The sequence below is a fragment of the Anabrus simplex genome, chromosome 1 (assembly GCF_040414725.1).
Source record: "Anabrus simplex isolate iqAnaSimp1 chromosome 1, ASM4041472v1, whole genome shotgun sequence".
NCBI lineage: Eukaryota > Metazoa > Arthropoda > Insecta > Orthoptera > Tettigoniidae > Anabrus > Anabrus simplex.
Genome location: NC_090265.1, coordinates 1,255,415,826 through 1,255,442,165, shown reverse-complemented (window position 1 = coordinate 1,255,442,165; position 26,340 = coordinate 1,255,415,826). Strand labels below are relative to the sequence as shown.

General features: G+C 37.5%; 1 protein-coding gene across 1 annotated transcript in view; it reads right to left on the bottom strand.

Moving 5' to 3' along the window:
• LOC136858625 (centrosomal protein of 120 kDa) overlaps positions 1-26,340 on the bottom strand; it is a 453,009-nt gene that overhangs the window by 277,241 nt on the left and 149,428 nt on the right. Inside the window, exon 6 of the mRNA XM_068228779.1 lies at positions 274-962. Coding sequence (XP_068084880.1) covers positions 274-962 — 689 coding nt within the window. The remainder of the gene's footprint in view (positions 1-273; positions 963-26,340) is intronic.

Sequence of the window (26,340 nt, the reverse complement as noted above, 5' to 3'; positions counted from 1 at the left end):
CTGTACCTCATAAGAAGGAACTCATCCAACCATGACTATAACCGCTCTAACAATTGAAAGTACAAACCTTTCAGCATTGTTAGAACAGAAGTAGTCATGGTTGGAAAAGTTTCTCATCTGAGAACGCGGAGTGAAGTCTTCGCGAAATGAAGAAATTCAACGGTTTACTTCTCTCACTTGGCAGAAACTCTGCCGATTATCCTGTCTATTATTATGGGCCATGAAAGCATGAATCTAAGCATTTTGGTTATTTGTATAAGTTTATACACATACCTAAATATAACATTTTTTTCAGGTGGAATCTTGTAGAACAGAATATTTTCCACGACAATATCCAGATTCAGATAGTATTTGGCAGAGATAGGGTCTATCTGTTCCAGTGAGTCATTCTTCAAAGAGCAGCAATCTGGAAGAGCTTCCGTAGCAGTACGTTTATCGTTCAGATCACCTTCGCTGTTCACAATGGCAGTTGAGTGATCAGAGATAGATTTTGCGGAACATAGCACATCACCCTGGCCCAATCTCGTATTGTCACCATTTGCACCCATATACTTCAGTTTCATAACTACATCAATATATGGCTTAGAACCATCAGTTCCAACAGGAACATCTCCAGAGCTGGATTTCACAAGATAGCAACGATTAATGTGTGCCATGGTGTTGTTTACAGCATGTTGGGAACAGAAGACTGATATACTGCTTGTGGGGACCAATACTGTAATATCTACATCAACAAATGCAATTTCCTGTTGCCCATGCATGAAATGCATAGTTATTACCGAAACATCAGTGAAGAAAGTTCTTAGAATCTTTAAAGAGCTTCTTATTCTCACGATGACTTTCTCATTGTTGTTGGCAGAAAATGAAGAAAGATTTCGAAGTGATCCTGCACGCATGGTGAAACCCATGATATTACAGGAGAACCAGAAGTCACCTACTGGAGCTTGGAGAGCATCAGTAAGCTGGAAAATAAACAAATAAACAAATAAACAAATAAACAAACAAACAAACAAACAAACAAACAAACAAACAAACAAATAAATAAATAAATAAATAAATAAATAAATAAATAAATAAAATAAATAAATAAATTTCTTTTGCAGGCAGAGCACATAAATTTACTTCCGTTTTTGGAAGTATCTTGTTTCAATACAGTTTTATGCCACAGAAAAATAACTATTTAAAAGTAAATTATATATACAAATGCACTGATCTAGATTAAAATATTTTTAGTGATATAGCCTATTTAAGGCAAATAAAGACTGGCAAAGGATTATCACAATGTGATGATGAAAAACCATGCACATTTTAACAACTGTACTATTTTAAAGTAATGTTAATACTGTATTACACAGTGAAAATCTACAGCTTTTTTCCAGTCATTTAACTGGGTCAGGAATGGAATGAATGAAGCCCCACATCTAGTGGCGTGGATAGCAACTGTGCCGGCTGCCGAAATCTGTGGCACTCCTCTGGGGCAATGTTTAATGACTGACAAGATGAAAGGAAATGTTAACGGAAAGTGTTGCTGGAATGAAAAATGACAGGCAAAACCAGAGTACCTGGAGAAAACCTTGACCCGCCTCCACTTTGTCAAGCACAAATTTCATATGGAGTGACTGGGATTTGAACCACAAAACCCAGTGGTGAGAGGCCAGTGCGCTGCTGCCTGAGCCATGGAGGCTACTGTAATACATAATAGTTTGAGAAATTTTGCTGTCTTGAAGCAGAATGAAGTAAATGATTCAGGACAACTGAAAATACCACTGCCTATTGTAAGTTTACTGACTACAACTCACAGAATCTTAAAATTTTTTATTGTTGCACATTGTCTAAAAGAAGTAAATAATGGGATAGTAAATTATTATTAAATTTTGTAGAACTGGTGTGTTCTTGCAAGGCACTGATGAACAAAATAGGTAAATAGCACTATTTACCAACTGATGAGCCTAATTTAGCACACTGGGGCAAAACGCTGGCAACCAGGAATGAGTTAGCTGGAAAATTTATAATGTCCAATGATGGACCGATTATATTGGTATTATAAGAAAATATTTTAATTTACACCACTGTAGGATTCAGTTACCATTCTCATTCCGGACTCCAAAACCTTGACCATCACGGATTCTGTCATAACAGTCTCTGTCTTGTCCAACAAGTCCATTTAAATCACCACCAATGATTAAGAGCTCGTCGTCCTCAAGAGATTGCAAAGTGACTTTCAAGGCCATCCCAAAGATCGTCCTTTTTGTTGTTAGGGCAACCAGTTTGTGGAGCATAACATGAAATTACATACAAGGCTTTGGAGCCACTATTTATCTTGACTGACATCAGTCGGTTAGATAAATGGATGACTTCCATAACATTATCTTGGAACTTGCAGTTCACCACAATGGCCATGCCATTCCAATTTGATCTCTTCAATGACAGAACAACTTGTAACCTTCTCCAATTGCTTTAGCTTTGAAGCCTGCTCACTTGTAATTACCAGTGTTGATAGAAGCCATCCTGAAAGGTGGACTTGCTTCTTTAGCCCACCCCCTTCTTGAGAGAGTAGGCCTCGCTCATTTCTCGCATCATTTGGGTGAGGATGATGAGCGTCGTCTGAGAGGGGGGAATGCCCTAGCATTGCACACCACATTTCTTCGAGCCATGTGCATGAGATGCAAAACTGAAAATTTGGTCTGATGCTGAAGTATTTTAGAGCTACTGACACCAAGAAAATTTTACGCTGCTCCTAATATGGAGAACAGACACCCTTTGTAACTGCTCCTCTGGAGAGTAGGCCCTCCATGGAAAGGGGTTTCAGCATCATTTCCTCTACTCAGGACCCTTATTATCCTACAAAAGCTCATCTGCCCTCAGCTGCTGGCCTTTACGGTAGATCAGAATATTACCCGCCCCCTGGCACTTGGCGTGGAGTCATTGGTTGTATAGTCTACACCATTCCATAACATGATAAACCTTACATGCTGGATCCAAAAGAAAAGAACTCACCACTAGATTTAACTGAAGAAAAAAACAAAGCAACATTTGGATTTGCAAAGTCAACGTATTCATCAAGTTCACTTCTTCCATTAACTGTCAAGTTTCCATCAAAGTCCTTCCCTTTTCAAGAGTAACTTTTTGGTAAAGAAGTCACATCACAGGTTACATCCTATGAGTGGTGGAAAAAATAAAAAAAAACATGACACTGATAAACTTAATAATTTTTTCCCATGTATGAACAGTTACTTACAGCACAGGCTTTTTCAGCAGGAGTTAAAAGAATCTTTTCATCGTTTGGGGTAGTGCATTCAAAAGTACATAATCAATTAGGCACAGAGATATACTCTAATCTTGTGTTTCTGCTTAAAGTATTTAATAGTGATGTAAAATATAAACAGAAAAGAGAAGTGAAATAAAGTTTATACATCATCATCATCATCCCCTTGTCCAACTCCTGCCAGATAATATTGTCCCCATCAAATTTGGTCATTATTAGATCATTTACTACAGGTCTACACTGAAAATTTATTGCTTGCCAAGAGTTGGATTTTATCATTTGGAGAGCTGTGTTAGTGCACCAGACTGGTTTTTTTCAATTCAGAGGGAGCAAGTATTGATCCGTCTTCGATCGAGTGCAGGGGTAGATCACATGACAGACTGGTTCCCTGAGTGAGGAGTGCGCATGTACCAATCAGCGGGCGAACAAGAGACAAAATTTCTAGAATAGTCACAGCCAATTACAAGAGACACTGTGAACCAATGATCATCTTTAAAAGCGACACGCCCCCCAAGCTAAAGTTATAAAACCGCGTGCTCGCATTAAATCTTTCTCTTCTTCCTGCTTATTCTGCGCTGCTGACTACGTACTTGCTGTTCATCGGGACCACGTGGGAACTAATTCAGTCTTGTAGACGAAAATCTACTCTTCTAACAGTGACTGCACATTTTTACGATAGAGCTTTACGAAGTGTACTTCGAATTTAGTGGATCCAAGTTCATTTCTCCACGCGAATACTGGACATTCTGACTGGTGTGTGCATATTTTAATGCTTATTGTATTAGTTGCAGCTTAACACTACTCGCAAGTGGTGACGACTCAGCCCAACGGATCGTCGTCAACTTCAAGATGAATTCTGTTCTACAAGATTCACCGTAATTTCATTGTGGGATGTCTACTGCTGTGTCTCCATGACCTGCTAAACACATAAGATGTTTCTGGCTGGAGAAGGTGATGGATGGGAAATGCCGGAATGATGGACACCTCAACCAGCAATCTAACACCAGCTAACATTTGAGTACCATTTTTAACTGTCTAATATCTTTCTCATCTATGTAAAACTAGATGATCTTTCTTCCGTAGATCGTAGTTTTATTAGGTTTTGCAGTAGTTTGAGTTATTTCCATTTTCATTCTCAAGGTGGCATGGTAGTCGAGTTACCTGTGTGACTGAAATTTTGAGATCTATTAGATTAGTTGCTGTAGTTGTTCTTTTGAATGAATTCTCAAGTGCAGGATTTATACATGTAAAAATCATTAACCACGCCATAAACTTCATCTGATTTAGATGTGATATTTGAAATATCGTGATATGGAGTTGTACCTAATTTTGAAAGGTAGTGTCGAATTGAGTGTCATCTAAGTTAACCTGAAATTCTTTAGGATTGTGTCATCTAATTTTACAACATTTTCAAGAGGACTGATAGAAATAATAATAATAATAATAATAATAATAATAATAATAATAATAATAATAATAATAATAATAATAATAATAATAATAATAATAATACAACAACTTCAAGTAGAAGACCAGGTTAAAATGTAATTTAATGGTCATGAACCATAAACTAAGTTAGAATATTCTCATATATGAGATCTGATGTGCTCTGTTCATAATTGTGCCTGGAATATTGGTGATCCTGTGGGATATTATTTGAATAATTTGTTGCTTGTGTCTCTGGAACAGTGAATTGTAATTTATGTGGAGCACGTGTTGAATGCATTTCACGAGTGTAGGGAATAATAATAAAGTGATTAAGGCTCATGAACGCTATACTTACGACTTGTTAACCCATGTGATGGTGATGATTATTGAATTCTATTGGAATCTTCAAGTAAATTTCTGGAATTTAGATGGATCTCCATTGTTCTTTAAAGATTGTTTCAATCAAAGTGATAACTCTAATTCGATCACTAGTCACTAATTAAGTTGATAATGTTACCAGACATGAGTTCATCTATTGAATCTTATTGATGCGACCATGATAAACATTAAAATTAATAAACTTCATTGTTAGGTTCTGTATTGAGTTGAGACTATGCTTAAAGTAAATACAAAATGTTAATATTCCACCTTATCAATACTAAAAAATCATTTGATGTTTTTACAAAAACATTACAATGACATTAAAAGGTACTAGTTTCGGTCCACTGTGGACCATCATCAGCCTAGACAAATTACAACATTTACTTTAAGCATGATAAACATAATTGAATAATTAATTAAGTCAGGATTCGTTTGTAAATATTGTACATAAAATACGTGTTACCCTTGTGTGAATGAGATGTGGATGTGTGTGTGTGTGTGTGTGTGTGTGTGTGTGTGTGTGTGTGTGTGTGTGTGTGTGTGTGTGTGTGTGTGTGTGTGTGTGTGTGTGTGTGTGTGTGTGTGTGTGTGTGTGTGTGTGTGTGTGTGTGTGTGTGTGTGTGTGTGTGTGTGTGTGTGTGTGTGTGTGTGTGTGTGTGTGTGTGTGTGTGTGTGTGTGTGTGTGTGTGTGTGTGTGTGTGTGTGTGTGTGTGTGTGTGTGTGTGTGTGTGTGTGTGTGTGTGTGTGTGTGTGTGTGTGTGTGTGTGTGTGTGTGTGTGTGTGTGTGTGTGTGTGTGTGTGTGTGTGTGTGTGTGTGTGTGTGTGTGTGTGTGTGTGTGTGTGTGTGTGTGTGTGTGTGTGTGTGTGTGTGTGTGTGTGTGTGTGTGATGTAGTTAGGAATATTTTCATGTGTCCAATTGTTCATTGTGCTTTTATCTGGTTGTGCGTTCATCGCGAGACACAGATTATTTCAGTGTTGGTTTGCAACCATGATAATTTATTTGATGTGTACTTAAAGGAAAAATTTGTTGAGACAAAGGTCAAGTAAGACTAGATTAGAATTTAATTTTCATTTAATGTTGATTCAGACGAAAGATCGTTTAGTTCACTTATCAGCAAAGGCAAGCGATTTATTAATGAGTCTTCAACTAATTTACACTTGGTTATAATAAAAAAAATTCAGTGGATTTATAATAAATTTTTCAAAGGATTTCTAATTGATTTCTAAAACTTTAAATGCTGTACATATAGAAATTAAATGTCTACAAATGACATAATTAACTTGTGAGCTAAGGAGGTAACAAGTAATAATGATGACAATTAAGTAATTTGACAAGTGTGTCATGATTAGATTGAGAGTTTATCTAATGAAATACATCAATTTTGTGAACACGATCGTGTGATTAACAGAAGTAAATGTTACCCAAACAATTTAATGACAATTATTATTATTATTATTATTATTATTATTATTATTATTATTATTATTATTATTATTGTACTTTTACGGCCGCACTGGACCACTGTAGTCAATTTCTGTCTGGCCTTCTATGATATTTTATGTTTTTTCCTTTTCTGATCTTCCAGTATTTCTTCATTCTATCTGATCTTCGTTGTCGTTCTTCTGAAAATACCCTTTTAGTTGTTTCTCTTTTACCACATTTTGGTACGAATCTAACTTTACTATTCTTCAATTTATTTACTTTGTTTTATTTATTCTTTAAATCCTCCAGTGTTATGTCTAATTCATGTCGTCTTTTATTTCTTTTATCCAGACAGGCTGTTGCTTTTGTTTCCAAAGCTTTTCCAAAATTCTGCATATTAACCTGTCTTGAGGTGTTCTCAACAGATGACCAAAGAATGATATTCTCTTCTTTCTCATGAAATCCGTTATAGGTTCTATTTCCTGATATACTGCTGAATTTGGGATAATGCGCCATTCTCCTTCTTTTTGGTACTTCTTATTAATGCATGTTCTTACTATTCTTCTTTCTATTTTAAAAAATTTGTCTATCTTATTCTTTTGCTTTAGTTTTAATAATGTTTCACTTCCATAAGTTATTTTAGGTTGGACTACAGTCTTATAATGTTTCAATTTTGTATTTATTGACAAACATTTCTTGTTGTATGTATTTCTGGTTACTTTTTTGGGCTCTGGATAATTTATTCGTCCTCTCTGTCCAAGAAATTTTTTCATTTAAATTAATTAGTTGTGATTTCAAAGTAGACTCAGATTCAGCAGTAGGGTTTCTACTGATTTCATTAGCGAGTGTTACCTACATTAAGTAACATAAGGGATCATTAGCTATCAGTGACCACGTGTTAAAGTTCTAATGAATAAAAGGGAAAATTCAGCTTAATTTTGTTTCTGAAATAATAGACGAGATAGCTGCCCGCTGATTTTGTAAATACTATTGTGAATAATAGGAGGCTCAGGTTATATTTTCATTAAAAAATTTTTAAAGGCAGTAGAGGACTAATCCAATTTGATGATATTTGATTTCAGAGCCTAACTATTGTCTGCATTGACGGAGATCATGTAATTCTTGTGAACACAATATTGAGAGTCAAGACACCACGAAAATATAAATGTATTCAAATTCAGCAAGGATATTTTGTTTTCAAGAGTGTTTATGTGAATAAATGTCAGAATGTTATTTTAAAATTTATTTTTGTGCTTGGTCGTCACCCCTTTTCCCTTAAATGCCTCTAGAAAACAGAAAGCTACGAACGAACGGTCCCCCTTGGGATCTCTCACTCACTGGCTGGGCTTAGCTTGGCAATAAAGGGGGCAATATAGATGTCGATTCTCATAAGGATCCCAAAATATGTGTCCTGAATGAGTAAATTTATAATACCAATATAAATTTTCCCTTATTGAACATAATAAATTTTCCAGCTAACTCATTCCTGGTTGCCAACGTTTCGCCCCAATGTGCTAAGTTGGGCTTATCAGTTGGTAAATAGCACACCCACCAAGACGCATGGCTAGTGCATACTATGGAGGCCACTGTGTAGGCAACTTGCACCGACAGTGCCAATGCACTATGAGAGATTTTGTCTCAATACCAAAAATTGATGCCTGCCTGGCCATCAGATGATATAGATGTTGATTCCCATAGGGAACCCAAAATATTTGTCCCGAATGAGTAAATTTATAGTACCAATATAAAATGGTCCATTATTGAACATTATAAATTTTCCAGCTAACTATGCACTAGTCATGTGACTTGGTGGGTGTGCTATTTACCAACTGATAAGCCCAACTTAGCACACTGGAGCGAAACGCTGGCAACCAGGAATGAGTTAGCTGGAAAATTTATAATGTCCAATAACGGACCATTTATATTGGTATCAACTCCTGCCAGGTCGGTGTGTTGATGGTACTTCTCCATCACTGGTTTTCCTTCCCCCACTCCTCTTCAGTAACTATTCCATTCCAGTCTTCTTTTAATTATACTGTTCTTGACAGAGTCTATCCATCTTGCTTTGGCCTCACTCTTACCCCCTTTCCCTCCATCGCAGCATCCAACACCTGTTTTGGTATCCTACTCTCCCTCTCCCATCCTCATAACATGTTCAAACAATCTCAATATTCTTCTCCAACCTATCACTCAGTTTTTCTACCCCTATTTCTTTTCTGGCCTCAACATTTCTTAATCTCTCCTTGTCTTCCCTACCATACTCCTCAGGAAATTTATCGCACTGGCCTGAATTTTACTCTCATCTCTTGCTGTCAATATCCAAGTCTCTGATGCATATTCAGTCATTTTCCCAATCAAAGTTAAGTATTATGAAGTAGTTGGCAGTGTGAATTGAATAATGTTATTAAATAGCAAGGAGTAAGAGAATACTACAAGTGTAGTCTGTGATGTCGCAACCTACACAAATCAGCATCTCTTTTTATGAAATTTTATGTATAGAAATGTTTTCAGAATGAGTGGAAATCAAAAAACATTCTCATAAGACATTGGAATTATGGAAATTTGAAAAGGATGAAGGAACTGAAATTTTGAATGAGTGGAAAAATGGAAGATGTCAACAACCGGTATAGGAAAACGAGTATGGCAGACAAAAGTCACATCGTAAATGGATTTAAATTAAGATAAAGACCCAAGGGGACATCAACACGGGAGAAATGCTAGATCTGCACAGTATCAATGGTCTACATGATCACTTCTGTTTGTGAAGAGCTACAAGCAATATCAGGTGAAGACTAGTGCAATCACAGGAATAATTATGATAATTGTTGAAGAATGTATTGATATCTATCAAGATGGAAATGGGAGATTTAAACTCATAAATGATTTCAAGTGCCTGTGTGTAATAACGAAGTGTAATTTTAATGTGGAGAACCACATCAGCACGTTCGTGATGAGTATCACATTGAGTCCATTAAGGGAGCATTAATAGTGAACGATGTGCTGCTAGTGAAGTGCTCATAGATTGGGAGGCATGTTTAATGTGTGTTCTTCATTTTCAGTGCCATGGATGAAGAAATGGAGTTAATGTATGTGGTAGGTAACATTCTCAACAAGATGTGCATGATGCTGTAAATATATACAGGAGAGGTCACCAAGTTGAAGGGACACAGCCCGACACTAGGGGGCTAGAGAGATGAACAGCAAGTCCAATTTTTCTTTCTATACGTACTTGATTTCTCTTTCTATACGTACTTGATTTCTCTTTCAGAATGTAGTGTGTAGCATTTGTGATCTTTTGATTCCTTTTTTACTATATATGATAAGCAGAACATAATGAAATTTAAGAATGTGTAGAAGATGCTAGTATCTTCTAGAATGTTAAGTTCATTTCATTCATTCATTCATTCATTCATATCCTAAAGGCAAGGCCTTGTCGCTGCAACCACATTTGTCTCTCCTCTGCTGAGCGTTTCAGGTCAACATATTTTTTCAAATTCAGCCTGTCCATCACGGAATCCAGATACTTCTTCCTCGGCCTTCCTCTTCCCTTCTTACCCGGAACTTCCTTCCAGCAGAGTCATGAGGAATGTGTTATATCGAAGTGTGTGGCCTAGGTATTTAGTTTTCCTCTTTTCTATGGTGTTGATCAATTCTCTTGTTTCATCTATTTCCTTAAGGACCCTATCGTTTGACTTTTTCTCTGTCCAACTAATTTTCAGCATCCTCCTCCATATCCACATTTCCATTGCTTCCAGGTATTTTATATCCTGTTTTGTTAAGACCCATGTTTTGCAACCATACAACAAAACACTCCACACAAACATTTTGGCAAATTCATTCCTAACTTTAATGTTAATGTTCCTGCTTGTCAGAAGCTGTTTCTTGTTACTGAAGGCTTGTTTAGCTAGAGCAATCCTCCTCCTGATTTCTGTGGTGCACCTTTTGTCCTGAGTGATAATGCTTCCCAAGTGGCAAAAGTGACTTACTTGTTGTACATTTTCATCACCTACCTTAATGTTTATTGGTATTTCCTCAGATGATTTCTGACAACTAATACTTTTGTTTTTGAGGTGTTCAGTTTCAATCTTGATTCTTGTAGTGTTGATGTTCTGTAGCATTTTACTTATTTCCCTCTCTGAATCTGCAATTAATGCAATGTCATCGGCAAACCTTATACAGTGAATTTGTTGTCCGTTAATTTTAATTCCTTTGGTTTTTTGCTAAGTTTTGATATGGCCTCCTCAATGAACATGTTGAACAAAAATGGAGATAGCGCACAATCTTGTCTCACTCCCCTTCTAATGGATGCTGTCTTAACATTACCACTGATTTCTATTGTTGTGCTTTGATTTTTGTACAGGAGTAAAATGAGTCTTCTGTCCCTACAGTCCAGTCCTATATTCTTCATGTTCCTAAAGAGTTGTTTCCAGTTTACTTTGTCAATGGCTTTCTCTATAGAGATAGAGAATGTTAAGTATGAGATATTAATACAGTATTTACAAAGGGGGACAGTACATCTCTCTCTCTTTCCTAACATTTATCCCAAAGTATGGGGTCCGCTGTTTTGTGGTAACACCTCCTTTTCGTCCTAATGCTGACACATTCAAGTTTTAAACCAAGGTCATGCATGTCGGTCTTGATATTGTCAGTCCACCGCTTTAAAGGCCTTCCACGTGGTCTTATACTCCCGGATCAACTTTGTTACGTATCGGTTTTTATGGTGGGACGGGGGATACATTTAGTGTACCCAGATTAGGTGTGTTAAACAGTACAAACTCAGTGAATAGTCGGTGATGATAAATAACATGGGTAATAGAGTATGAATGCTAAACTAAGTAGCAATCTGCATGTGCGCTGAAGCAGAAATGAAACCCTGGGCCAAAGGACGCATACAATAGAGACCACGAGGCAAAATAGTTACGTGGCAGACACCAAATATTACCAAGCGCCAGGCCAAACAAGGGAAAAAACAGCGCAAAGCATAATCACAATTCAAAACCTCAGCATCTCAGTAGAATTAGCGTAGAGTTCACTGGCCCATTCTTCCAGCAGGTATGACATGGTAAGCGCATAGTAAGCTGGAGAAAAAAAGAGGGGAAGTTAGGACAGCTAGGGAAGCTCAAATAACTAAGTTCAAAATCACAAAAATGTATTGATAAGACCCAAAGAAGAAAGAGTTTTACAATCAGGGATTTCCACAAATACCAACATTAAATTGTGATATCATTACTTCAAACCATAAATAAAGAGTTTAAAATACATTATGGTTCTCATTAAGGAAGACGTTCATTAAGTTCGTGACTAGAATTTTACAATTTTGCTTTGGCAATACAAAGAAGACTATAGAAGTAACTGATCATTAGACCATGACTAGACCTAGGCATAATTACGTAGATACAAATAACATGACAATAAAAGATAATGCATATGAGATCGTGACTAGAGTTCTTTGATAATAGAACACTTTTATTGATATTAAGAAGAGATGAAAATAATTATTTTTACACCTTAGGAAAAGATGTACAATAGCTAAACACTGATATTTATAGTAGATGAAAACATGAAGGCTACTATAACAAATTAGAATCACGGAAATTATTGAAAATAAAAAAGATTAGAGGGACAGGAAAGGAAAGGACAGGAAATAATAAACTATGTTAACAGTGACAGAGAAAAAATAGGAGTGGCGAGGGTGAGAGATGGTAAAGAACAGGCTGCAATAATTGAAAGTTATTCTATCACACGCATACAGGTCGTATATAAAAGTTCTGTATTAGTCCGTCTTTCACTTGATTCAATATTAAAACGTTTGCCCAGGCTACGAGTCCTCTTGGCAGAAATGTGCAAAATTTAGTAACTAAGTGTTGATGATGAAAGTTCATGAAATATGTGGTGAGAATTGCCCTACAAAGGGCTGAATTTGAAATACAAATAAGGCCTGAGGGGAAAGTTGGAGAAGTTTAATTCAGAGTAACATAATAAAGTTCTGCTCACCCAGCATAGTGAATTTATTTAAAGATATGAACTTCATTAATGTTTCCGTATTGAATTGAGATTAACGATAAGATACCTATTAGGTTCAACCTTTTCAATACTAATTAGGTACGTGTTTATGTTACAAATACCTTTTATTCAACTTTGGGACCGGTTTCGACATATATAATATCATCATCAGCCATAAAAAGATCACAATATATAAGCAAGGACACAATCTGTAACTGACTATTCACACCATGTGTCATAACAGAAGAGTAACGGCTTAATAATTAAATCTAGCGCAGTGACACATTGAAGTAAACATAAAGTCTCTCATTATTCAAAGAATAAAAGAAGGTTCTTCGATATGTAGTCTTTGTGCATCTATTCAATAGAAGGCTCCGATAGGCTTTCAAAGTAAAGAGTCATTTAAAACACACACACGTGATATGCGTCAACCAGAGTGTCAAGAACATATTTGAGTCACTTGTAATTTATACCTGATAAAAATTTAATACTGATGAATATGAAATCAGTCAGTGGTAAAAAACATTAGTCTTGTGAGAAGGAGATATAAAATGTGGTAGGTCTGGAAGGGAGGAAGATGGGGGAAGGAGTAAGGAGTAAGGATGTACAGGAGAGTGCATATAAGTCTCTGGTAAGACGCCAACTAGAGTATGGTTCCAGTGTATGGGACCCTCACCAGGATTACCTGATTCAAGAACTGGAAAAAATCCAAAGAAAAGCAGCTCGATTTGTTCTGGGTGATTTCCGACAAAAGAGTAGTGTTACAAAAATGTTGCAATGTTTGGGTCGGGAAGAATTGAGAAAAAGAAGAAGAGCTGCTCGATTAAGTGGTATGTTGATATAGATGTTGATTCCCATAGGGAATCTGAAATATTTGTCCTGAATGAGCAAATTTATAATACCAATATAAATGGTCCGTTATTGGACATTATAAATTTTCCAGCTAGCTCATTCTTGGTTGGCAGCGTTTCGCCCTCGTGTGCTAGGGTGGGCTCATCAGTTGGTACCTAGCACACCTACCAATACGCTGGCTAGTGCATACCGTGGAGGCCACTGCGTAGGCTAACTGGAGCCACCGGCAGTGCCAATGCACTAAGAGACTTTGTCTCATCACTAAAAATTGATGCCTGCTTGGCCATCAGATGATATAGATGTTGATTCCCATAGGGAATCTGAAATATTTGTCCTGAATGAGCAAATTTATAATACCAATATAAATGGTCCGTTATTGGACATTATAAATTTTCCAGCTAGCTCATTCTTGGTTGCCAGCGTTTCGCCCTCGTGTGCTAGGGTGGGCTCATCAGTTGGTACCTAGCACACCTACCAATACGCTGGCTAGTGCATACCGTGGAGGCCACTGCGTAGGCTAACTGGAGCCACCGGCAGTGCCAATGCACTAAGAGACTTTGTCTCATCACTAAAAATTGATGCCTGCTTGGCCATCAGATGATATAGATGTTGATTCCCATAGGGAATCTGAAATATTTGTCCTGAATGAGCAAATTTATAATACCAATATAATACCAATATAAATGGTCCGTCAATTTTTAGTGATGAGACAAAGTCTCTTAGGGCATTGGCACTGCCGGTGGCTCCAGTTAGCCTACGCAGTGGCCTCCACGGTATGCATTAGCCAGCGTATTGGTAGGTGTGCTAGGTACCAACTGATGAGCCCACCCTAGCACACGAGGGCGAAACGCTGGCAACCAAGAATGAGCTAGCTGGAAAATTTTAATGTCCAATAACGGACCATTTATATTGGTATTATAAATTTGCTCATTCAGGACAAATATTTCAGATTCCCTATGGGAATCAACATCTATATCATCTGATGGCCAAGCAGGCATCAATTTTTAGTGATGAGACAAAGTCTCTTAGTGCATTGGCACTGCCGGTGGCTCCAGTTAGCCTACGCAGTGGCCTCCACAGTATGCACTAGCCAGCGTATTGGTAGGTGTGCTAGGTACCAACTGATGAGCCCACCCTAGCACACGAGGGCGAAACGCTGCCAACCAAGAATGAGCTAGCTGGAAAATTTATAATGTCCAATAACGGACCATTTATATTGGTATTATAAATTTGCTCATTCAGGACAAATATTTCAGATTCCCTATGGGAATCAACATCTATATCATCTGATGGCCAAGCAGGCATCAATTTTTAGTGATGAGACAAAGTCTCTTAGTGCATTGGCACTGCCGGTGGCTCCAGTTAGCCTACGCAGTGGCCTCCACGGTATGCACTAGCCAGCGTATTGGTAGGTGTGCTAGGTACCAACTGATGAGCCCACCCTAGCACACGAGGGCGAAACGCTGGCAACCAAGAATGAGCTATGAATCTCATTCCGTATTGATGGTTATCACTTTACAAAAGAAAATATTTATAAAATCCTCCTATCAATACAATTCAAGTCATCTGTTAGATGAAACAAAGTCTATACATGTTTCAGCCTAATCTCAAGGCCATCTTCAGTTGTAAAACGATTGTTACATAATATACAAACAAATTAAAAAACGTAATGATGTGAAGTGACAGTGATCATGATAAGTGAGTTAAAAACACATTGAGGTGCAAAGTCCTCTCGTCAAATAGATCTTGCTGGCTGTTAAATAAAACATTATGCTGAGGAGTGTAGTGAGACCGTCAATACTGCGAATAAAACGTCTAACATCTGTAATGAGAAAAAAGGAATGTATGAGTGAATGAAGAACAAGTTAAAAATGATGTACGAAAAGAAAACTCATATGACTTACTTGTAACTAAAAGTTGTCTCGAATGGAGATGACCTTGTCGGTCTCAAGTCACATTGACAACTAAGCCTGTGTGTGGCTTACTGTGTATCTGTGTCGATGTGGTTGGGAGGGGTAATGGAGGGGGAGGGGCAGGGAGGGAGGGACGTTGTGATTCGTGGAAGGAGGGTGGAAGGGCGGGTCTTGTTCTAGAATGTCGGTAGTGAAACTCTTTTTATTAATGAACTGTTCGCAGATGAGCGGGACAAAGGTTTCCAATAAAATATTTTTCTTTTCGTTGATTTCATTTAAGTTATAGACGGGATTGTTATATTGGTCGATATCTATATACATATTCTCTAGTATATTAAGTAAGGGACCTTTCTGTTCGTAATGCAGGATCTTTAAATCTTGATCAATTGTTGTGTATTTATGATTTTTCTCTCTACAATGTTCGCTCATGGCTGAGTAGCGATTATACTTTAGGGCATTAAGATGTTCGGAGTATCTTACATTGAAACTGCGGCCTGTTTGCCCAATATACGTTGAAAGACATGATTGGCATTTTAATTTGTATATTCCAGAGTTAAAAAATTTTTTGCTGTTGACAATATGAGAATTAAAAAACATTTTTGTATTGGTGTGAACGGTCTTGAAAGCTACTTTTAACTTGTGCTTTTAAAGATGTTTGAAATAGGATATATATTATTATTATTATTAAAGGTAAATGTGGTGAACTTCTCTTTATGGAAAGATTGTTTTTCTAAGGTGGTCTTGGGTCTATTTCTAAATTTATTGAGAATTTTATTCACAAAAGCTTTACTGAAACCATTACCTTCGGCTATTGCATAAATGGTGTTTATTTCCTTTCTAAAATTCTTACGGGATAAAGGAACATTAAGAGGTCTGAAAATCATACTATTGTAAGCTGTCTTCTTCTGTGTCCCTGGATGTAGAGAAGTTTGATGGATTGTGTTTACTGTGTGAGTGGGCTTCCTGTAAATATTAAAAGAAATGGTTTTATTCTGATTGCGAGTAATAGTTAAATCGAGATAATTAAGGGAATTGTTGTTCTCGGATTCTATCGTAAACTTTATGTGTGGATCCAGGTTATTAAGTAATTCAAGAACGGTGTTGCTGTCAGTAATGTGAGAATCCAGGATAATAAAAGTATCATCCACATACCGAGTCCAATGTTTGATCCCATTCATTTTACCTATAATGTGAGTGTATTCGAGGAAATCTACGTAAATATCAGCGAGGATTCCCGAGGCCGGTGACCCCATAGGAAGCCCCTTCTGTTGGTATATGATGTTGTTAAGAGTAAAGAAGCCATTATTTAATGTAAACTTGAGAATCTGAATAAACTCTTCTATCTCCCCTATAGTCAATTTACTGAATTTGGAAAGATTGTTTTTTACTATTTCAATGGTTTTATTGACGGGTACATTCGCGTACATATTTTCTATGTCAAAAGAGTGAAGGGTGCAATGTTTCGGTAACGTGAGATTTTTTATTCTATTGCAGAATTCCAGGGAATTTTTAACTGACGTGTTAGCTTGAAAGGAATAATGTGTTTTAAGAAAATTGTGAATAAATTGGGATATTCTATACGTCGGACTACTTCTGAAGTTAATAACGGGTCTTATGGGGACATCCGCCTTGTGAATCTTCGGTAACGCTTTCGCCGTAGGTAACTTGGGATTCATGATGATCAGTTTTGATTTTTCTACGTCATTAAACAAAAATAAAAAATTCTTAATTAAAGCTTTCAGCTCTCTTTGTATTCTATTGGTAGGATCTTTATTTACTGCGTTAAAGTTATTATTAGTAAAGAAGAATTGTGCTTTATTTACGTAGTCACTTTTCTCCATAACCACAGTAGCATTACCTTTATCTGCTTTAGTTACTATTAAATCGTTATCTTTAATTTTCTTTTTGAGATTGCGTATGTTGGCGACTTGTTCTTTATTAGGTTTACCAGAACCGGTATGTTTCTGATCGAAAGATGAAAGTAACTTTCGCTTAACTTCATATCTAACCTCATTTTGAACGTCTGTAGGTAACCTATTCATCGCCAATTCAGATTCAGCCAACGTAATGATTAAATCGTCGTGGTTGAAGGACGTGTCCCAGTTATGTTTTGGTCCCTTATTTAATATCTTGAGGTCCTTAGGATCAAGGTCAACTTGACTGAGGTTCACTACCGGCGGGTGAAAAACGTTCGGTTCCGCGTGATTCTACGTGTTTGGGGTATTATGGGAAGCTTTTATTAAGTTATTCCACTTCTTGTCAAGAGTGCTTTGTTTTTTCGATAAAACCTTATCGAGTCTATTGGTGACGTGAGCCTGAAAAGAAGTCCATTCGAGAGGACATAATAAGGTCGAAACTTCTAAATGAGTGTCGTAAAGATTATTGTTAAGAAGAGCTTTTTAATTTTGAAGGAATTTAATTTCCTCTCTTATCCAAATTTTATCCGTTTTTCGTTGAGTCGCGCAGGTTTTAGCCGTGTCTCTATGAGTTTTCTTCGTAAATTTTAAGAAATTAGGTGTGACGTCATTAGTTAAGCATTTTCTTAAAAAACGTAAATCTTTACCTAATTTGGCAACCTTTATCTTCAAATTACAATATAGGTTTGCTTTCTTACTAGCCTGGATGGCGTTACCATTGCAAGTTATGAATCTCATTCCGTATTGACGGTTATCACTTTACAAAAGAAAATATTTATAAAATCCTCCTATCAATACAATTCAAGTCATCTGTTAGAAATCAACACCATTTATGCAATAGCCGAAGGTAATGGTTTCAGTAAAGCTTTCGTGAATAAAATTCTCAATAAATTTAGAAATAGACCCAAGACCACCTTAGAAAAACAATCTTTCCATAAAGAGAAGTTCACCACATTTACCTTTAATAATAATAATATATATCCTATTTCAAACATCTTTAAAAAGCACAAGTTAAAAGTAGCTTTCAAGACCGTTCACATCACTACAAAAATGTTTTTTAATTCTCATATTGTCAACAGCAAAAAATTTTCTAACTCTGGAATATACAAATTAAAATGCCAATCATGTCTTTCAACGTATATTGGGCAAACAGGCCGCAGTTTCAATGTAAGATACTCCGAACACCTTAATGCCCTAAAGTATAATCGCTACTCAGCCATGAGCGAACATTGTAGAGAGAAAAATCATAAATACACAACAATTGATCAAGATTTAAAGATCCTGCATTACGAACAGAAAGGTCCCTTACTTAATATACTAGAGAATATGTATATAGATATCGACCAATATAACAATCCCGTCTATAACTTAAATGAAATCAACGAAAAGAAAAATATTTTATTGGAAACCTTTGTCCCGCTCATCTGCGAACAGTTCATTAATAAAAAGAGTTTCACTACCGACATTCTAGAACAAGACCCGCCCTTCCACCCTCCTTCCACGAATCACAACGTCCCTCCCTCCCTGCCCCTCCCCCTCCATTACCCCTCCCAACCACATCGACACAGATACACAGTAAGCCACACACAGGCTTAGTTGTCAATGTGACTTGAGACCGACAAGGTCATCTCCATTCGAGACAACTTTTAGTTACAAGTAAGTCATATGAGTTTTCTTTTCGTACATCATTTTTAACTTGTTCTTCATTCACTCATACATTCCTTTTTTCTCATTACAGATGTTAGACGTTTTATTCGCAGTATTGACGGTCTCACTACACTCCTCAGCATAATGTTTTATTTAACAGCCAGCAAGATCTATTTGACGAGAGGACTTTGCACCTCAATGTGTTTTTAACTCACTTATCATGATCACTGTCACTTCACATCATTACGTTTTTTAATTTGTTGTATATTATGTAACAATCCTTTTACTACTGAAGATGGCCTTGAGATTAGGCTGAAACATGTATAGACTTTGTCTCATCTGACAGATGACTTGAATTGTATTGATAGGAGGATTTTATAAATATTTTCTTTTGTAAAGTAAAAAAGAATGAGCTAGCTGGAAAATTTATAATGTCCAATAACGGACCATTTATATTGGTATTATAAATTTGCTCATTCAGGACAAATATTTCAGATTCCCTATGGGAATCAACATCTATATCATCTGATGGCCAAGCAGGCATCAATTTTTAGTGATGAGACAAAGTCTCTTAGTGCATTGGCACTGCCGGTGGCTCCAGTTAGCCTACGCAGTGGCCTCCACGGTATGCACTAGCCAGCGTATTGGTAGGTGTGCTAGGTACCAACTGATGAGCCCACCCTAGCACACGAGGGCGAAACGCTGGCAACCAAGAATGAGCTAGCTGGAAAATTTATAATGTCTAATAACGGACCATTTATATTGGTATTATAAATTTGCTCATTCAGGACAAATATTTCAGATTCCCTATGGGAATCAACATCTATATCATCTGATGGCCAAGCAGGCATCAATTTTTAGTGATGAGACAAAGTCTCTTAGTGCATTGGCACTGCCGGTGGCTCCAGTTAGCCTACGCAGTGGCCTCCACGGTATGCACTAGCCAGCGTATTGGTAGGTGTGCTAGGTACCAACTGATGAGCCCACCCTAGCACACGAGGGCGAAACGCTGCCAACCAAGAATGAGCTAGCTGGAAAATTTATAATGTCCAATAACGGACCATTTATATTGGTATTATAAATTTGCTCATTCAGGACAAATATTTCAGATTCCCTATGGGAATCAACATCTATATCATCTGATGGCCAAGCAGGCATCAATTTTTAGTGATGAGACAAAGTCTCTTAGTGCATTGGCACTGCCAGTGGCTCCAGTTAGCCTACGCAGTGGCCTCCACGGTATGCACTAGCCAGCGTATTGGTAGGTGTGCTAGGTACCAACTGATGAGCCCACCCTAGCACACGAGGGCGAAACGCTGCCAACCAAGAATGAGCTAGCTGGAAAATTTATAATGTCCAATAACGGACCATTTATATTGGTATTATAAATTTGCTCATTCAGGACAAATATTTCAGATTCCCTATGGGAATCAACATCTATATCATCTGATGGCCAAGCAGGCATCAATTTTTAGTGATGAGACAAAGTCTCTTAGTGCATTGGCACTGCCGGTGGCTCCAGTTAGCCTACGCAGTGGCCTCCACGGTATGCACTAGCCAGCGTATTGGTAGGTGTGCTAGGTACCAACTGATGAGCCCACCCTAGCACACGAGGGCGAAACGCTGCCAACCAAGAATGAGCTAGCTGGAAAATTTATAATGTCCAATAACGGACCATTTATATTGGTATTATAAATTTGCTCATTCAGGACAAATATTTCAGATTCCCTATGGGAATCAACATCTATATCATCTGATGGCCAAGCAGGCATCAATTTTTAGTGATGAGACAAAGTCTCTTAGTGCATTGGCACTGCCGGTGGCTCCAGTTAGCCTACGCAGTGGCCTCCACGGTATGCACTAGCCAGCGTATTGGTAGGTGTGCTAGGTACCAACTGATGAGCCCACCCTAGCACACGAGGGCGAAACGCTGGCAACCAAGAATGAGCTAGCTGGAAAATTTATAATGTCCAATAACGGACCATTTATATTGGTATTATAAATTTGCTCATTCAGGACAAATATTTCAGATTCCCTATGGGAATCAACATCTATATCATCTGATGGCCAAGCAGGCATCAATTTTTAGTGATGAGACAAAGTCTCTTAGTGCATTGGCACTGCCGGTGGCTCCAGTTAGCCTACGCAGTGGCCTCCACGGTATGCACTAGCCAGCGTATTGGTAGGTGTGCTAGGTACCAACTGATGAGCCCACCCTAGCACACGAGGGCGAAACGCTGGCAACCAAGAATGAGCTAGCTGGAAAATTTATAATGTCCAATAACGGACCATTTATATTGGTATTATAAGTGGTATGTTCCGAGCTGTCAGCGGAGAGATGGCGTGGTATGACATTAGTAGACGAATAGGTTTGAATGGCGTCTATAAAAGTAGGAAAGATCACAATATGAAGATAAAGTTGGAATTCAAGAGGACAAACTGGGGCAAATATTCATTTATAGGAAGGGGAGTTAGGGATTGGAATAACTTACCAAGGGAGATGTTCAATAAATTTCCAATTTCTTTGAAATCATTTCGGAAAAGGCTAGGAAAGCAGCAGATAGGGAATCTGCCACCTGGGCGACTGCCCTAAATGCAGATCAATACTGATTGATTGATTGAAAAAGATCTTGTTAGGAGATTAGAAGGTTTAAGGTGGGTCTTGTGAACAATGTGGTGGGGGTTTGTAACATGATAGGGTACTGTGTATCGCAGTAAATATTGACCCCCTATTTGGAAGATTAAAATACTTTAATTAAAAAATCAAATGCTACAAAATATAATAGATACTCGGCAGTTGGCCAGCACATTCAAGATTCAAAGCATAGCTTCAGCAACATACAATAAGATATAGAGGTGCTCATGAGTATGGACAAAGACCCTATTCTTGACGTCGCAGAAAATAGCTTAATTCACTTAGACCAGTTCTTCAACTCCAATTCGAATCTGAATGAAGTCTCAGAAAAAACTAATATTCTATTTAGTCATTTTCAGAAGGTTAGGTAAGGCCTGAAGCAGATGTACCAGTATGCAGCTTTTATGTACATGCCCTGGGAGAGAAAGAATTATAATCATGCTCTATCTCAATTCGAGGGATCCATTCTGGTGAACTCTGGCGCCCATACTATGGATATTTCGATTAATTATTTTTATTAAATTAATTTATTTCAAGTATTTTATTTTCTTTGAATAATTTTTATTTATTCAGATATTTTTATTATTGGTATATTTATAAAAGTTACAACACTACATGTCCAGGATTATATGGGAAACTGTGAAAATATGTAGAAATCCTAACAATTTCAACAGGGACACTAGCCATCAATTAAGTAATACCAGGTTGCCAGCCATTAAGGATTTACGTATGTAGTTCCCTTCCCTGTTCCTTCACTATTTGTATTTCAGCGTTTTCCAAATTCGTACATTCCTCATCACCAGATGTTTCACTCCATGTCATAGCTTCATATGTGCATACACCTGTTCTGTTATGTGACCCTCGCAGACTGATTCTGATGGTTCTGTCAGTTTCTGCTTCGAACGCTAGCACTGTACCGCATCTGGGGAGCCATCTAGTGATGAACGAATATACCATTTCCAATTCTATTATAACGTCTAAATTCAAAGCTCATTGTTTGAGAAGCCTTTCTCGTGGACAGTCAAGATTTTCTTCTAATGACGCAGAGCAAAGTTCTCTGCAAAACGTAAAAAATGTCACCTTTTCTTGACACGGCATACCCCTTTCAGACCGTGTACGCACAATTGTGCGGGTTCGTATTTTATTTATGTCTGAGCTTATTTGACGTTTTCTTGGCACTAGACCGGACTGCAGTGCTTGTGCGGGACACATAGCATGTACTTCAGCTGTTTTTATTTAGTACTTGACCACCAGGGGGCAGAAAGAAGAGTTTAAAAATACAGTTCATTAGCAAGATGGCAGGAAGCAGTAATGCCTAAAGTAAGTATTTATTTATTGCATTTATATTATTCTAGAAGCTTTACTGAATATCAGAATATAATCAATGAAGTGTGTACATTGTGTAGCAAACGTAAATTGTGAACTTACATCAACGTACGTAGTACCATGAGGTTTTGAATGTTGATACGCACATATGTGCAGGCTAGGTTTCCTTACAGGCAATGCATACAGGAGTGCTGGGTGCTGTCACAAAAAGGACTGTGAAAGCAAAACTCGTACTCTACATGAGAAATGTAATGTATAAGATTTTAATTGTTTAAAATCGTTCCACACTGTAAAATAGAACATTTGATCATGTACATGTACATATTCACATATACTGAGTTGAATTTTTTTAATTTTTAATTTTTACAAGTAGTGAATGAAGTCCTGACACGCACAATTGTGTGGGTTGTGTTTTTCAGCCGATAGTTCTTATTTTGTAAAATAAACTATAAAAACATATATTTGAGAGCATTTTAGTATGTTTTTGACGTTTTGACACCTCCAGATTTCTTTCAGGTCTGACGACAAGTTGCTGCCGCCAAAAGGGCAGTAAAAGCAAAACTCGTCCTCAATGTAGAAAATGTAATGTTTACTTGTGTTTGAATGAAGATTTAATTGTTTTAAATTATTCCCCACTGTAAAATAAACATTTGATCATGTACATATGTATATTCACATGCATTGAGGTTACTTTTCTTTTTTGTAAGTAGTGAATTAAGTCCTGACACACACAATTGTGCAGGGGCTTTTTTTTTCAGATGTTAATTTTTATTTTGTAGAATAAACTAAAAATATATGTATTTAAGAGCATTTCAATCAGTTTTTGACATACTAACAAAAATTCACACCGCCAGTTTTCTTTCAGGTCTGAAAGGGATAAGCCCAAAGCCTATATCATGTCTATAAGTACGGGCCGTCAAAGCATCAATGGCTACGTTTTTTACATTTACAATAACAATAACATTTTTCAAGGCACTAATATTTTCAAAAATTAAACCTTGACATAGCTTTCAAAATGAATAACACCAATTATAAATTATTTTTAACACACACACCATCAAGAGTAAGTATTTAGATTCAGGTATTTACAAACTCAAATGCACATATTGCAATTCCAGTCACATAGACCAGACAGGAAGGAGTATTCACAAACATTATCATGATTTTTGGCTAAGAACGAACACATGATTATATTCAGCCATAATTTCACTTCCATCAACCAAGATTTATCAGTACTCTACAAAGTAAAAAAGGTAATTTAATTAACATGTATGAATACATTTACCAATATCTTTTGAGGAATAAGTCAATATATTTAAAAATCAAAAATAACCAATAATGATCACATTACTTAGCAGAGCATTCATCGTCAAACTTCTCCCCATCTTCTCCCATGCTACTTCCCTTCCAACCAGCAAAAAATTGAAATGGCGTGTGTCTTTTAGTGCCGGGAGTGTCCGAGGACAAGTTTGGCTCGCCAGATACAAGTCTTTTGATTTGACACCCATAGGTGACCTGCACGTCGTGATGAGGATGAAATGATGTTGAAGACGACACACACACCCAGCCCCCGTGCCAGCGAAATGAACCAATTAAGGCTAAAATTCCCGACCCTGCCGGGAATCGAACCCGGGACCCCTGTGACCAAAGGCCAGCATGCTAGGCATTTAGCCTTCAAATCAGCAACACACTAGCTTAGCAGTCACTTAGATTGGTAAACTGCTGGCAAGCTAGTGATAGGAACGTTTCCATTCCAATGGACATCAAGTCAAAAAAGAGTAGGTTTTCATAAATTCTTTATCATCTTAATCTTTCAATATCACCCCTCCAACCCCTATTTCCATTTCCTTTTGATGCTTTTGACCTGGACTTCAAAAATGTGTTATGATAATGAAAAATTGCTTTCTAACTCATTCAATGCTAAATTCGTATATGTATGTTATTGAACTCCGTGCCTCACCTGCCAAAACAATATATAATATTTATAAATATCTATAAGTATTTATAAATACAGATCAGCTGCTTGTCACACACACTCAGCCATCAGACAGCATATACAGAGCAAACACAACAGGACCAACAGGGAGGTGAGCCAATCAATTGTTGTTTTTTTTTTGTTTTGTTTTTCACTATTTCCAACAGGCCTTTCATCTTTCTTTCTTTTTTTTTTTTTTTTTCAGACTCTCAGCTATTTTTACTATCATTTATAAAACTACAAGCAAGCCTAAATTTAACTAAGGTTTTCATGGAGTTCCCCCTGTCCACATATAAAATCCTATCAGAACTAAAGTCAACAGTCCCATTTTTTATTCTCAATGTTTTATTTTTATGTATATTGTCTGCACATTGCTCAGAATTTTAAAAGAAAGGTATTTCTGTAACAGTCGTGTCCACAATAACAAGGAAATACAATTTTTAATTTTCTGCCATCTCCGCCTGTCTGTCTGTACAACCTGTGACAAAGTTTGGTAAATAGTCCTGCACTATCAACACAGATGAACAATGCACGACAGTGACCTTACTGTCCTTCGAAATAGTCCCCTCCTATAACTATGTACTGCTGAGATCGGTGATATATGTCCTGGAAATTTTGCAAGAAGGCTTCCTTTGGGATGGTGTTCAAAAGCCTCGTCATGTTTTGGTGGATGTCCTTTCAAAGCGAGTTTGATGCGTGACTTTTCGGCTCTGACCTTTTCCGATGAGGGGATCTTGGAGAACGCCATTCCGTGCTTTGCCGTTTCTTGTCAGGGTCATGCCTACCTGAGACACCAGGTTTCATCCTCAGTGACAATACAGTTCAAGAAATTTTGTGTCGCATCCGCCGTTTCGACAAAAATCTGTGAAGCCTCTAAACGTGCCTGCTTCTGATCGTCACTCAAGTGATGTAGCACAAGACGAGAACATGTTTTCTTCTTCCCTAACTTCTGGGTAACGATTTTTGCCACACGGATTCACGGTTAATCTGCAGTTCATCTGCTATCATGCGCACAGTTAATCGCTGATCGTTCGTGATTAATGTCCTCACCTTCTCAATGTTTTCATCACTGAGGGCGGCCACTGGTCTTCCGCTATGGGGGTTGTCAGAAACACTTTCCCGGCCTTCTCAAAAACAGGCAAACTACTCGTAAACACACTTCAAGGACAGTCCTTGATCTTCATAAACACGTACCAGCATCGCATGCGCTTCTTTTGGTGTCTTGCCAAGCTTAAAACAAAACTGTACATTGATCTTTTGGTCGTTCATGTTCCTGTTTGCAGTTCAGAACCAATGCACTAAACACGCACTGTGTCAAACAGGTCTTACACAGCACACACACATGATGCTCAACTGATCAACGTTGGGAGCAGGTGGTCAAACCCTGCTGCTATGCAGGTGCAGTGTTGTGTGTCACCAGTGTTGCCGGATCATTCGTTTTGACTTCATTCACCAAACTTTATTGTCACAGGTTGTTGCTCGTACACACTTTTCATCAAACCAATTGTTGTGCCAAACTTTCTCTTCTCTTCCTAAAACTTCATTTGCAGTTTTTAATTGTGTGTCTTTAAGATT